A 15,121-nucleotide genomic window follows, 5' to 3' on the forward strand; every position below is an offset into this window, starting at 1 on the left:
TTGGTAAATAATAATAATAATAATAATAATAATAATAATAATAATTAGACAGATAGATAGGAACCAGAAATGCATGCCAGGCTCTTGGTAAATAATAATAATAATAATAATAATAATAATTAGACAGATAGATAGGAACCAGAAATGCATGCTAGGCTCTTGGTAAATAATAATAATAATAATAATAATAATAATAATAATAATAATTAGACAGATAGATAGGAACCAGAAATGCATGCCAGGCTCTTGGTAAATAATAATAATAATAATAATAATAATAATAATAATAATAATAATAATAAATAGGCAGATAGAAACCAGAAATGCATGCCAGGCTCTTGGTAAATAATAATAATAATAATGATGATAATAATAATAATAATAATAATAATTTGTAATATTCAAGATTTGGCCTAGAAACTTTGAGACAACTTTAAGGACTAGCAAACCCAGCATTCTTCACCCAGCATGGGTTTTGTTGGTCAAATGTATCGATGTATATGTATATATTTTTGAATTGAAAAAGGCCCCGGCCATGCATACCTGCCTCTTTGCCCAGGTGCTGCCAACTTCCTCACCCGTCGTCCCCACCCTTGGATCCCGGCCACCACATTAACCGCAAACCCTATTAAATTGTCTTATTTTTCTTTCCCTCTTTCTTTCTCGCTTTCTTTCTTCCTTTTTTCCATCCCGTCATGGGACAATGCTCTGGTATATCTTTAACCCGAAAAACAACTCTGCTTTGGCATTTGAATAAAGGTAGGGCATTGCAGCCCAAACACAATGTTTACCTGGGAACAACCATTGAGGGCAAAAGAGTCGTTTGAATTCAATGTGCAGCAATGAAAGTAGACAGAGGACGGAGGAAGAGGACACTGGCTCTGGCCCACTGACTCTAACAGGCTTTGGCCTACTTACTCTCCTCAGGGCGACACTAGTTCTGGCCCACTAACTACCAGGCTTCGGCCTACTCACCCTCCTCAAGGTGACACTAGTTCTGGCCCATTAACAGGCTTCGGCCTACTCATTCTCCTCAGACGAGGATAGCTTTGGCCCACTGACTCTAACAGGCTTTGGCCTACTCACTCTCCTCAGAGCAACGCTAGCTCTGGCCCACTAACACTAACAGGCTTCGGTCTCCTCACTCTCCTCAGGGCTACGATAGCTTTGGCCCACTTACCCTAACAGGCTTCGGCCTGCTCACTCTCCTCAGACGACGATAGCTTTGGCCCACTGACTCTAACAGGCTTCGGCCTACTGACTCTCCTTAGGGTGACACTAGTTCTGGCCCACTAACTAACAGGCTTCGGCCTACTCACTCTCCTCAGACGACGATAGCTTTGGCTGACTTACTCTAACAGGCTTCGGCCTACTGACTCTCCTTAGGGTGACACTAGTTCTGGCCCACTAACTAACAGGCTTCGGCCTACTCACTCTCCTCAGACGACGATAGCTTTGGCCCACTGACTCTAACAGGCTTCGGCCTACACACTCTCCTCAGGGTGACACTATTTCCGGCCCACTAACAGGCTTCGGCCTACTCACTCTCCTCAGACGACGATAGCTTTGGCCGACTTACTCTAACAGGCTTCGGCCTACACACTCTCCTTAGGGTGACACTATTTCTGGCCCACTAACTAACAGGCTTCGGCCTACTCACTCTCCTCAGACGACGATAGCTTTGGCCCACTGACTCTAACAGGCTTCGGCCTACACACTCTCCTCAGGGTGACACTATTTCCGGCCCACTAACAGGCTTCGGCCTACTCACTCTCCTCAGACGACGATAGCTTTGGCCGACTTACTCTAACAGGCTTCGGCCTACACACTCTCCTTAGGGTGACACTATTTCTGGCCCACTAACTAACAGGCTTCGGCCTACTCACTCTCCTCAGACGACGATAGCTTTGGCCCACTGACTCTAACAGGCTTCGGCCTACACACTCTCCTCAGGGTGACACTATTTCCGGCCCACTAACAGGCTTCGGCCTACTCACTCTCCTCAGACGACGATAGCTTTGGCCGACTTACTCTAACAGGCTTCGGCCTACACACTCTCCTCAGACGACGATAGCTTTGGCTGACTTACTCTAACAGGCTTCGGCCTACTCACTCTCCTCAGACGACGATAGCTTTGGCTGACTTACTCTAACAGGCTTCGGCCTACTCACTCTCCTTAGGGTGAAGCTGCAAGGCTATACAATGCTAATCAAGCTGGCCAATTGCAACTTTCTCCCTTGCCTCTGGAAACAACTAACTTGTATCTGCTTCGCACTCTTTGTAACTGTAATCATCATAATCATAATAATGGAATATAATCATACTATTATATTAATTATAATACTACTGATAATATTAAATCTTATAAATTTGGACCTTATTCTAAACCCAGTGGTGGGTGTTGCCACCTGGTGGGCGGAAAGGGGAATGTCAAATTCTGTTTTGCACAGCTATATCATTTCATAGACTCTCAAAGGGGGACCCCAAAGGCCATCTAATCCAACCCCATTCTGCCAGGTAAGGAGACACGATTTCTGAAAAGTGGCCATCCAAATACAGTTTAACGAGGAGCACTGCAACACATCTTCCGCAGTTGAACAGTTCTTACCTTCAGGGCGTCCTTCCTAATGTTTAGATGGAATCTATAGGTCATTTGAGTCCATTCATGTCATAATTGCTGAAGCAGCAGAAAACTTCAACATGTTTGTTCATTTGTGGAATTTACAGGGTCCGAAATACAGCCCTGAGTTCAACGGTGGTCTCCCATCCAAGTCCCAACCATGGCTGACCCTGCTTAGCACCTGAGATCAGATGGATGGACGGCTGGGAATGATATCCGGAGAAGATGCAGGCAATGGGTCTCCGTTCGGTACTGGAAATGATGGAATAACGGGGACGTCGGAGGCCGGTTGAGGACGATGGTACTTGGGAAAACTAGAGAGCGCCAAGGAGTCAGGGACAATGGATTTGCAGGTCGGGTCCCAGATGTCGACCAAAGGAGAACAGACAGCGCTTCCCATCATTAGTAGCCAAGGTGCAGCAAAAGCAGAGGTGCTTTCTGCCTGAAATCCAATTATTATTATTAGTAGTAGTATTATTAGTATTAGTATTATTATTATTTGTATGTTGTGCTCCACCTGAGTTCCCTTTGGGGTGAGAAGGGTGGAATATATATGCTTTTATGTGTATATGTATATGTATGTATGTAGGTATATATGTGTGTATGTATATATATATATATAATACTAATAAATATAATATTTATTAGTATTATAATACTACTGCTGCCACCACTAATATTTATTAGCGGTTTATTAGTATTTATTAGTGGTGGCAGCCGTAGTATTATTAGTAGATATTATTTTTATTATTGTTGGGTAGAATTAGTATTATATATATACATATACATATACATATACATATATATATAGTATTATTATATTTATATTTTATAAATAAATATAATATAAATATAATATTTATAAAATATAAATATAATAATACTATATATATATATATATATATATATATAAAATACTAATTCTACCTAACAATAATAAAAATAATATATCTACTAATAATACTACTGCTGCCACTACTAACAATAATAATAGCTCATACTAATAATAGTAACACTAATATTGCTACTACTACTACTATTACTACTCCTAATAACAGGGTTAAGTGCTACTACTCCCCAATGACAATAGCAATAACAGTAATAATAAATCAATCAAATATTAATTATACAAATACTTCCGCTATTGCTTATAATAGCAATACATAGCAATAACTGTAATAATACCTATGGAGAGCAAAGGTAAGGAAGGCAAAGGCCTCTTACCTGTCCAGGTCGATCATCCCATTGCAGTCCCTTTTTTGCCTTGGCTTCCTTTCACAGCTTCGTAATTCAATCCAGGTTGGAAGAGCTCACCTTTCTGGAAAAACACAGACGTAGAGCATAGCATAAGCAATTAACTCTTTCGCGTTGGCTTCGAATGCCGTTCGGCCCATGCAATGGAGCTTTGGAGTTGTAGTTTCCCAAGGCCTCTACAAACTACAATGCCCAGCATCCCAAAGCACTAAGCCGTAGCAGTTGAAGTGGTATCAAAATCAGTTCTATTATCTAGATGCAGCTATAAGTCAGAAAAGGGACCACTAGAGGCCATCTAGTCCAACCCACTTCTCAATATAAGATCTCTAGAGTGGTATCAGACTATGTTAATTCAGCAATGTAGATGCACTTATGGTCCTTTGAGGCCATCTAGTCCAACCCAATTCTTTATGTAAGACCTCCAACTAAACATGGCTGTAAAACATGGCGTTGATCCGACATATAAGCTTGAAAGGGGTCCTTCGAGGGCATCTATTCTAACCCATGTAAGATCTTTAAGTAAACACGGCTGTTAAAGTGGTATAAAATTAATTCGGCAATATACATGCACTTATAAGCTTGAAAGGGGCAATTAGAGGCCATCTAGTCCAACCTAATTCTCAACGTAAGGTCAGCGTAACTAAATATGACGGTTAAAGTGGCACTGTTGAACATGGCCCCCCAACCCTCTGGGCCAACACGGTGGCCATTTGGGCCACCTGACCCTCCTGGCCCCAAAGCCCTTTATAGCCCTCATAACAAGCTTATTCTCTCCCTCTCCCCCATACTAACCACCCTTTGGTTGTCCCGAACCCCTTCGCTAACCTCCACCACTGTGTTCCCTTGCCGTGATCCCCTGGTATCCACAGATCCCTATTTTCCCCATTTAATGTGTAAATTTTATATTTATCTGTATAGAAACATAGAAATATAGAGTACAAAGCCACTGATGCAGACCTCATGACCCAGGAAACTCCCTCCTCCCTCCTGACAGTTCGAAGCCAAGTCAAGGTGAGCTCCTGACCTTCAGTCCAGCTCCATCGCCCATAGAGCACATCAACCTGTCCTCTGGTCTGCCATAAGGGAGCAGAAATCTGCATCGGAAGCGGGGAATGCTCTCCAATTGGATGGCGGGCACTGCAGTCCCGCCTCTCCAAGGGAATCCCTCCCAGCTGATCGTGACGTTGACGTAGCTCAGCTAATCACGGCAAGTGGGAATGTCAAAGGACTGTATAAAAATGTGTGTTTCTCAATGTTATGACATCTCAGCTTCCTTTGGCAGATTACCGCAAGCTGGCATCACTTGAATAACCCCCTCGGTGGCTTCTTCTTCAACTTGGTGAGACGTATCGATTGGGTAGCTTTGTCTTGCTAGGCACATGGACCTACAGGGCAGCCAAACAGCCTACTGAAATCGAGCAATTTCGTTATCCGCGGCCCAGATAGTGAGATCCGAGCCGCGGATAACGAAAACCTTCAGGTTTTCGTTATCCGCGGCTCGGATCTCACTATCCGGGCCGCGGATAACGAAATTGCTCGATTTCAGTAGGCTGTTAGGAATGTCCAAAACACCTGGAGGGCCCAAGTTGGCCCATGCCTGGCCTAGTCCCACCCAAGTTTCAATGTAAGCTCTCTAACTTCTAATCTCCATCGAAAATGGGAAGCTTCTGCTGCTTGAACATCGGCTGAACTTCTCCCTTCCTAGAAGGGTATAAACACCTCGCGGATTACAGTTGTGAATATATAATGAAACCACGTCTAGACTGCAAATCCCACTGAGTCATCAGGCCAGGCCTCCAGGCTTGGCTCTGCCCGTTGAAACCTGCAGCTTCTGGATTTAAGAGGGATGAAAAAAAAATTGAATAAATCTGTGCATAATTGAGCTGGTTGTACGTGCAGGTGCCACTACTACATTTTGAGAAAATACCTTCCACAGATACAGCGGCGTGATGCTGCGGCAAAAAGGGCGAATGCAATTGCAACCCCAAGGTTGACCCTCAGAGATTATTCTGCGCTTCAGCGGTTTAACTCTGGCTGCATCCATATTGTAAATTTAAGTCGGTTTGACCACATTTGGGAGAAGAAAGGTGCTGCTTCCCCAGCCTTTAAGAGACTTCAGTTGCCCTTCAACAATAGACTTGCCCTTGACCAAGATGGCGGAGCTGCTTCCCCAGCATTTAACAAGAGGCTGGAGATGCCCTCGAGCAAGATGGCGACGTATTTAAGCCACGTCAGTTGCCCTAGAGCAAGATGGCAGCGCTGCTTCCTCAGCCTTTAAGACTTTAGTTGCCCTCGAGCAAGATGGCGGCGCTGCTTCCTCAGCGTTTAAGAGACTTTAGTTGCCCTCGAGCAAGATGGCGGCACTGCTTCCTCAGCACTGACAGTAAGAGACGTGTTGCCCGGCATTTAAAATACTTCAGTTGCCCTTGAGCAAGATGGCGGCTCTGCTTCCTTAGCACTTACTCTAAGAGACTAGTTGCCTTGCATTTAAAATACTTTAGTTGCCCTAGAGCAAGATGGCGGCTCTGCTTCATCAGCATTTAAGAGACTTTAGTTGCCCTTGAGCAAGATGGCGGCGCTGCTCCCTCAGCATTTAAGATACTCCAGTTGCCCTCGACCAAGATGGCGGCGCTGCTTTCTCGGCATTGACAGTAAGAGACTTGTTGCCCGGCATTTAAAATACTTCAGTTGCCCTTGAGCAAGATGGCGGCGCTGCTTCCTCAGCATTCAAGAGACTTTAGTTGCCCTCGACCAAGATGGTGGTACTGCTTTCCTCAGCATTTAAAATACCTTAGTTGCCCTCGACCAAGATGGCGGCCTTGCTTCCTCAGCATTTAAAATACCTTAGTTGCCCTCGACCAAGATGGCGGCCCTGCTTCCTCAGCATTTAAAATACTTCAGTTGCCCTTGAGCAAGATGGCGGCGCTGCTTCCTCAGCATTTAAGATACTTTAGTTGCCCTTGAGCAAGATGGCGGCACTGCTTCCTTGGCATTTAAGATACTCCAGTTGCCCTCGACCAAGATGGCGGCGCTGCTTCCACAGCATTTAAGAGACTTTAGTTGCCCTTGAGCAAGATGGCGGCCCTGCTTCCTCAGCATTTAAAACACCTTAGTTGCCCTCGACCAAGATGGCGGCCCTGCATCCTCAGCCTTTAAAATGCCTTAGTTGCCCTCGACCAAGATGGCGGCGCCACTTTCCCTTAAGCTTTCGTAGCACTAAAGCCGCCCTGGAGCAAGATGGCGTGGCGGCTCCTCGTGCGCATGCGCGGGGCTGTGTGGGCAGCGCTTCCCGCCATGCCGGCCTGGGGGCTGCTGCTGCTGGTGCTGCTCTGCGGGGCGCGGGTGGCGTGGGCGCTGGAGCCGCTGAGCGTGGGCCTGGCCATCGGGGCTGCCTCGGCCCTGACCGGCTTCCTCTCCTCGCCCCGCTTCTACTGCCGCTTCGTGGAGTGCTGCCCCACCGAGGGAGACGGGCTCAACGCCACTGGTAAGGCCCCAGGGTCAGGGTGGCCATCTCTCTGGAGGGGTTAGATTGTGCTTTCCTTGCACAATGGCAGGAGGGGTTGGACTGGATGGCCTTTGGGGTCCCTACCAACTCCAGTATAGCCCTCTTTCTCATGAACCTTCTGATGCCTGTGAGGCTGGATGGCCATCTCTCTGGAGAGATTAGATTGTGCTTTTCCTGCATAATGGCAGGAGGGGGTTGGACTTAAAGGCTCTTGGGGTCCCTTCCAAACTCCATGACTCTTCTCTATAGCCCTATAGCTTTCATATACCTTATAATTACTGTGAGACTGGATGGCCATCCGTAGGGTGTCGTTTGATTGTGCTTTTCCTTTGTGGCAGAAGGGGGTTGGGCTGGATGGCTTTTGGGGTCCCTTCTAACTCTAGGATGCTGTATCCCTCTTGTGAACCTGCTGATGGCCATGAGGCTGGATGGCCATCTCTCGGGAGGGATTAGATTGTGCTATTCCTACATAATGGCAGGAGGGGTTGGACTGGATGGCCTTTGGGGTCCCTACCAACTCTAGTATAGCCCTCTTTCTCATGAACCTTCTAATGCCTGTGAGGCTGGATGGCCATCTCTCGGGAGGGATTAGATTGTGCTTTTCCTGCATAATGGCAGGAGGGGGTTGGATTAGATGGCCTTCTAGAGGGGGTTCCTTCCGATAGTGATTCTATAACCCTCCTTCTTTTGAATCTGCCGATGTCTATGACACTGAATGGCCATCTTTTAGGAGGGATTGGATTGTGCTTTTCTTTTACGACAGAAGGGAGTTGGACAAGATGGCCTTTGGGGTCCCTTCCAACTCATATTTATTTATTTACATTTATATGCTGCCCTTCTCACCTCAAATGAACCTACTGATGTCTATGAGGCTGGATGGCCATCTCTCGGGAGGGATTAGATTGCATATATCTTATAATTACTGTGAGACTGGATGGCCATCCGTAGAGTGTGGTTTGATGCATATACAATATATGTTACATTATATTATATTATATATTATATTATTAGATCTCGATTCTTTAGCCCTCCTTCTTATGAACCGGTGAGGCGGGATGGCCATCTGTCAGGAGGGATTGGATTGTGCTTTTCTTTTATGACGGAAGGGGGTTGGACAAGATGGCCTTTGGGGTCCCTTCCAACTCTTATGGTTCTGTAGCCCTCCTTCTTATGAACCGGTGAGGCGGTGTGGCCATCTGTCGGGAGGGATCAGATGGTGCCTTTCCTACATAATGGGAGGAGGGGGTGAGACTGGAGGGTGTCGTCTCCTCACTGCCTCTCTCTTGCAGCGCTGCGCCTGTCCTTGGAGAAGAGGCTCTTTGGTCAGCACCTGGCCTCGGAGGTGGTCCTGAAGGCGGTCTCGGGCTTTGTCCAGAACCCGGAGCCCAAGAAGCCTTTGGCGCTCTCCCTCCACGGCTGGGCCGGCACCGGGAAGAACCTGCTCAGCCAGATCCTGGCCGAGAACCTCCACCCGCGGGGACTGCGCAGCGCCTTCGTCCACCTCTTCCTGGCCACCCTCCACTTCCCCCACCAGCACCACGTCAAGCTCTACAAGGTGGGTAGGGTGGGGCAGAGAGAGAGAGACGTAGTCGCGCCCCACGGCTCCGGCCTTCTCTCCTCAGGACTAGACGGGCATCCCGGCTACGGCCTCATAGAACTCATCCACAGTAGTTAAACTCGGGGCAGGCCAGACTAACATTAACAACAACAACAATAATAATGGGATCCTGGGAGTTCTAGTTCGACAAGGCCCTTTGAGCCTCTCCTGCCAGGCTGGGACCGACAAAATTACAAATCCCAAATTTATGGAGTTCTGTCTACCCCAGCTTGAGGCAGGTGGTAATAATAATAATAATAGTAATAATAATAATGGGATTCTGGGAGTTCTAGTTTGACAAGGCCTTTTGAGCCTCTCCTGCTAGAGAGTACTGGGACCGACAAAATAACAAATACCAAATTTATGGAGTTCTATATACCCCAACTTGAGGAAGGTGGTAATAATAATAATAATAATAATAATAATAATAATAATAATAATAATAATGGAATCCTGGGAGTTCTAGTTTGACAAGGCCCTTTGAACCTCCTCTGCCAGAGATTGCTGGGACCTACAAAATTACAAATCCCAGGATCTCATAGAATTGATCCCTGGCTGCTAAACTATGTGCCCCACCTTCAGGCAGAATAATAATAATAATAATAATAATAATAATAATAATAATAGAAAAGAACACGTGGTCTGCAGCCTGTTCTATAACTTCTCAGGAACCATAGAGTAAAGGAAGCTGCATACCAGAACATACATACAGGAAACAGTAAGCAGCCTGTTCTATAACTTCTCAGGAACCATAGAGTAAAGGAAGCTGCATACCAGAACATACATACAGGAAACAGTAAGCAGCCTGTTCTATAACTTCTCAGGAACCATAGAGTAAAGGAAGCTGCATATCAGAACATACATACAGGAAACAGTAAGCAGCCTGTTCTATAACTTCTCAGGAACCATAGAGTAAAGGAAGCTGCATATCAGAACATACATACAGGAAACAGTAAGCAGCCTGTTCTATAACTTCTCAGGAACCATAGAGTAAAGGAAGCTGCATATCAGAACATACATACAGGAAACAGTAAGCAGCCTGTTCTATAACTTCTCAGTAACCATAGAGTAAAGGAAGCTGCATACCAGAACATACATACAGGAAACAGTAAGCATAGTAACAGTAAACAGTAAACAGTAAGATCATAGATAAATGTTATTAGAGAAGGCTTGAGGAAGGTTGTCATTCCCAACCATTTTTGAAACATGGCTCCTCTTGTGTCTTCTCCACCTTCAGGACCAGTTGCAGCGATGGATCCGGGGCAACGTCAGCGCCTGCGCGAGGTCCGTCTTCATCTTCGACGAAATGGACAAGCTCCACCCGGGGCTCCTCGATGCCATCAAGCCCTTCCTCGACTATTACGACAACATCGATGGCGTCTCCTACCGGAAGGCCATCTTCCTCTTCCTCAGGTCGGTATGGTCCACACTGTCGGACGCATGTGGCTCGATGCCACTTGAGCCGCTGTGGCACAAAGCTCTCTAATGTTTTGCTTTTCCTCCTCTAGTAACGCAGGGGGGGACCTCATCACCAAAGTGGCCCTCGACTTCTGGCGGAGAGGCGAAGTGAGAGAAAAGATCCAGCTCAGAGATCTAGAGTCCGTGCTGTCCGTCGGCGCTTTCAACAACAAGAACAGTGAGCCGGAAATAATATTATTGTCGACTTAAAATATGCCGTGATTCATTGCATAATAGTCACACACCCCTTTCCCCATCAAAAAAAGGTGAGACTATTACGTGAGGAAAATAGTCACACACCCCTTTCCCCATCAAAAAAAGGTGAGACTATTGCGCGAGGAAAATAGTCACACACCCCTTTCCCCATCAAAAAAAGGGGTGAGACTATTACGCGAGGAAAATAGTCACACACCCCTTTCCCCATCAAAAAAAGGGGTGAGACTATTACGCGAGGAAAATAGTCACACACCCCTTTCCCCTCCAAAAAAAGGAGTGAGACTATTATGCGAGGAAAATAGTCACACACCCCTTTCCCCATCAAAAAAAGGGGTGAGACTATTACGCGAGGAAAATAATCACACACCCCTTTCCCCATCAAAAAAAGGGGTGAGACTATTACGCGAGGAAAATAGTCACACACCCCTTTCCCCATCAAAAAAGGGTGAGACTATTATGCGAGGAAAATAATCACACACCCCTTTCCCCATCAAAAAAGGGTGAGACTATTATGCGAGGAAAATAGTCACACACCCCTTTCCCCATCAAAAAAGGGTTGAGACTATTACGCGAGGAAAAAATTTTTTTGCCAAATGTTCTGTTCCTGGTTTGAAAGTGCTCTTTCCTGCTTAATTCAGCAATACATACTGAGGGTGCAGTGGGTTAAACCGCTAAGCTGCCAAATGCAAAGGCTAGCGGTTTGAATCTGGGGAGTGGGATGAGCTCCTGCTGCTAGCCCCAGCATCTGCCAACCTAGCAGTTTGAAAACATGCAAATATGAGTAGATCAATAGGTAATGCTTCGGCGCTCCATGCAGTCATGCCAGCCACATGATCTTGGAGGTGTCTTCAGAATCTGGAGGCACTCCAGATTCGATGCTGGTTCGAATATGGGGAGTTGGTTGAGCTCCTGCTGTTAGCCACAGCTTCTGTCAACTTACCACTTCTGCGGGAAGGTAACGGCATCAATGCAAAACTTAGGTCTATGAAGCACTGCTTTTCTTTCCTCAAATGGAGGTGCGACTATTATGTGAGGAAAACAAAAATACAATTTTTGGCATCCCCAAACAATGGGGTGCTGCTATTATGAGGTGGTGACTATTATGCAATGAAATCAGTATTATTAGTACAATGTTATTACAAGCTCCACTCTTCTCTCCTCCCTCCTTCCTCCAAGGCCTGGGGGCAGTTTTCAAAACCTGGAATGGAGTCAAGGATCCAGGTTTTGGAGGAAGGAGGGAGGAAGAGAAGAGTGGAACTTGTACATTGTACTAATAATACTAATTTCATTGCATAATAGTCACCACCTCATAATAGCAGCACCCCATTGTTTGGGGATGCCAAAAATTGTATTTTTGTTTTCCTCGCATAATACTCGCACCTCCATTTGAGGCCAGTTCTTTCTTCCTTTTTTCTCCAATTTAGACACTGAAATTGAGTTCTCTAAAACTTCATATTCTTATTTTCTCTCGGATTCCTGAATTCTCTTTCTGAATGGTCAACGCTGTCTTGTTTTCGACCAGGTGGCCTCTGGCACAGCAGCCTCATTGACCGGAACCTCATCGACTATTACGTGCCCTTCCTGCCCTTGGAGTACAAACACGTCAAGATGTGTGTCCGGGCGGAGATGGCCTCCCGCGGCCTCCGGGTCGACGAAGAAGTTGTCCGAAATGTCGCCGACGAGATGACCTTCTTCCCCAAAGACGAGCGGATCTTCTCCGACAAGGGCTGCAAGACGGTGCAGACCAAGCTGGACTTCTACTGAAGGCAGGTCTCAGGACGAGGGGTTTCCCCAAAAGGACGCACTTTCCAAGAGAAATCAACGGACCTTTCGGGTTTTTTTAGGGTCGCCCTTTGGTCTCAAATATGGTCTTTCGTGCTATAGAAATCCTTGGTAAACATTGACAATCAAAACTACTGATCGATCGGCAGGACTATGAGTCCCAGCAGGCTTGTCCAGCTCACCCAATGATTGGGGGTTGGAGTCCAGTTACTTCTGTATTGCAAGATCTGACTGGTAATCAAAAAGGACTGATAGAATGGTGGGATTACAAGTCCCAGCAGGTTTATCCAACTCACCCAATGGTCAGGCATGCTGGGAGTTAGAGTCCAGTGACATCTGTAGTGCAAAATCTGGCTGGGAATAAAAAAGGATTGATAGATCAATGGGACTACAAGTCCCAGCAGGCTTATCCAGCTCACCCAATGACAAAGCATGCTGGGGTTGGAGTCCAGTAACTTCTGTATTGCAAGATCTGGCTGAGAATCAAAAAGGACTGATAGATTGGCAGGACTACAAATCCCAGCAGGCTTATCCAGCTCACCCAATAACAAATCATGCTGGGAGTTTGAGTTCAGTAACTTCTGTATTGCAAGATTTGGCTGGGAATAAAAAATGACTGATAGATCAATGGGACTACAAGTCCCAGCAGGCTTATCCAGTTCACCCAATGGTCAGGCATGCTGGGAGTTAGAGTCCAGTGACTTCTGTATTGCAAGATTTGGCTGGGAATAAAAAATGACTGATAGATCAATGGGACATAGATTGGCAGGATTACAAATCCCAGCAGGCTTATCCAGCTCACCCAATGGTCAGGCATGCTAGGAGTTGGAGTCCAATTACTTTTGTAGTGCAATATCTAATTGGGAATAAAAAAGGACTGATAGATCGGCGGGACTACAAGTCCTAGCAGCCTTATCCAGCTCACCCAATAGCAAAGCATCCTGGGAGTTGGAGTCCAATGTTTTCTTTATTGTAAAATCTGGCTGGCAATCAAAAATAACTGATGAATCAGTGGGACTAAAAATCCCAGCAGGCTTACCCAGCTCACCCAGTGGCAAGGCATGCTGGGATTTGGAGTCCAATAGCTTCTGGATACAAAAAATATATTCTTCTAGTTCTGAATCCTATTCACGGTTCTGAATAGGAAGAATTGTGTTTCCCCATTCATTGCTATTTGACCCAGTACCTCACCATGAGATGGAACAGATTTATCAGAGTTGCTGGAATTGCAGACTATTCTGGCTGCGTCTCTGTATCCGGATGCAAAACGGCGATGTTTCCCACAACCGAAGCCGTGGCTTCGCATCCGGCAACAGGATATATCTGTTTGCAATCTCCTTCCGCTCTTCCAGACACAGAATGATCTCCAAGGGGTCAACATGGGAAGGAAAGGAACGCCAATATCTAACAAAACAGAAGTCAGTGGATAACTCAATAAATTGATTCCAGTTGGGACCAAAACTCAAGATAGATCTGGAGTGCCTTATTTGGTTGGTGAGGAATTGTGCATAATAGAGGCCTTTGCAAAGGGTTTGCCTTTGGAATATAATATATATGATATTTTATATATATATATATATATATATATGAGCCCTCCAGTCCCTAAACACTAGATTTTCATAGGATTCTTTGACTGCAATGTGGACTCAATGTGGTGTAAATATCTGAATAGTGGTCAACGATTGTGTAACATGAAATATGTCTTTTCTGGTGGTCTTTGGTGACCCCTCTGAAACCCAATCACGACCTCCAGGTTGAGAAACACCGCCATAAATGGAGGTCAAGGGGAGGGAAGGTTGACCTAGGGAGGGAAGGGTGGAGTGGCCCCTCCATGCCCAATCCCAGAGAGAAAGAGAAGGAACAACGAAAATACATCCTGGATATCAGGATGTTTACATTATGACTCATGACAACAATTAAAATAATTTTAAGGTTGGGAGTTACAACATGAGGAACTGTATTCAGAGGTCGTGGCATCTGGAAGGTCGAGAACCACTGCTGTATAAATAATGTATATTTCTATATATTTGAGAACAGGAATGACAAGAGATCAATGTATAAAAGGGATGGATTGGGTCACCTGTTTCATGGGCAGAGTCTGTTTACATTGAACCGCTTTGGAGCCAAGGAATGCGAGAATGTGATTGTGAATTAATTCATTTTGAATATGCTTTAAATAATGTTTTACATGGGGGGAAAGGGGTCATTTTACTTGTCCCACTGTTGCATTTTTCATCCCTTCTGTTGTAATGAGTCTGAATGCGTGAAATGTGCCTGGATTGCCTCCCGATGGCTTCAATAAAAGGAATATGTGTCCCCTTCGTGTTTGGAAATCTCAGGTGTTTTTTAAAGGGGGGGAAATTGCTAAGAAGGACCGACAAGGAAATAAACCTTTTGCAAGGCTTTATTGGCATGTGTGTGTGTATATATATATATACACACAGACACACACACACTAGCTGTACCCGCCACACCTTGCTATGGCCAACCTTCCCTCCCTCTTTCTCTCCTTTCTTTCCTTCCTTCTTTTTCTTTCCCTTATTTCTTCCTTCTCTGTTTCTTTTCTCGCTTCCTTTGCTCTTTGATTCCATCCTGTCTTGTCTCTTTCCTTCCTTCCCTCCCTCCCTCTTTCTTTCGTTCCTTCTCTCCTTCCTTCCCTCTTTCATTTTTTTATTTCATTCTCCCCCTC

General features: G+C 45.5%; 1 protein-coding gene across 1 annotated transcript; it reads left to right on the forward strand.

Annotated features, from left to right (window-relative positions):
• Nucleotides 1-7,096: 7,096 nt before the first annotated feature.
• On the forward strand, nucleotides 7,097-14,753 carry TOR1B (torsin family 1 member B). Its single transcript, XM_060757629.2, has 5 exons — nucleotides 7,097-7,358; nucleotides 8,669-8,934; nucleotides 10,214-10,389; nucleotides 10,485-10,612; nucleotides 12,173-14,753. Exons 1-5 carry the CDS (start codon nucleotides 7,112-7,114, stop codon nucleotides 12,412-12,414), a joined length of 1,059 nt encoding a protein of 352 aa, XP_060613612.2. The 5' UTR covers nucleotides 7,097-7,111; the 3' UTR covers nucleotides 12,415-14,753.
• Nucleotides 14,754-15,121: the final 368 nt, after the last annotated feature.

Source organism: Anolis sagrei, chromosome 11, assembly GCF_037176765.1.
Source record: "Anolis sagrei isolate rAnoSag1 chromosome 11, rAnoSag1.mat, whole genome shotgun sequence".
NCBI lineage: Eukaryota > Metazoa > Chordata > Lepidosauria > Squamata > Dactyloidae > Anolis > Anolis sagrei.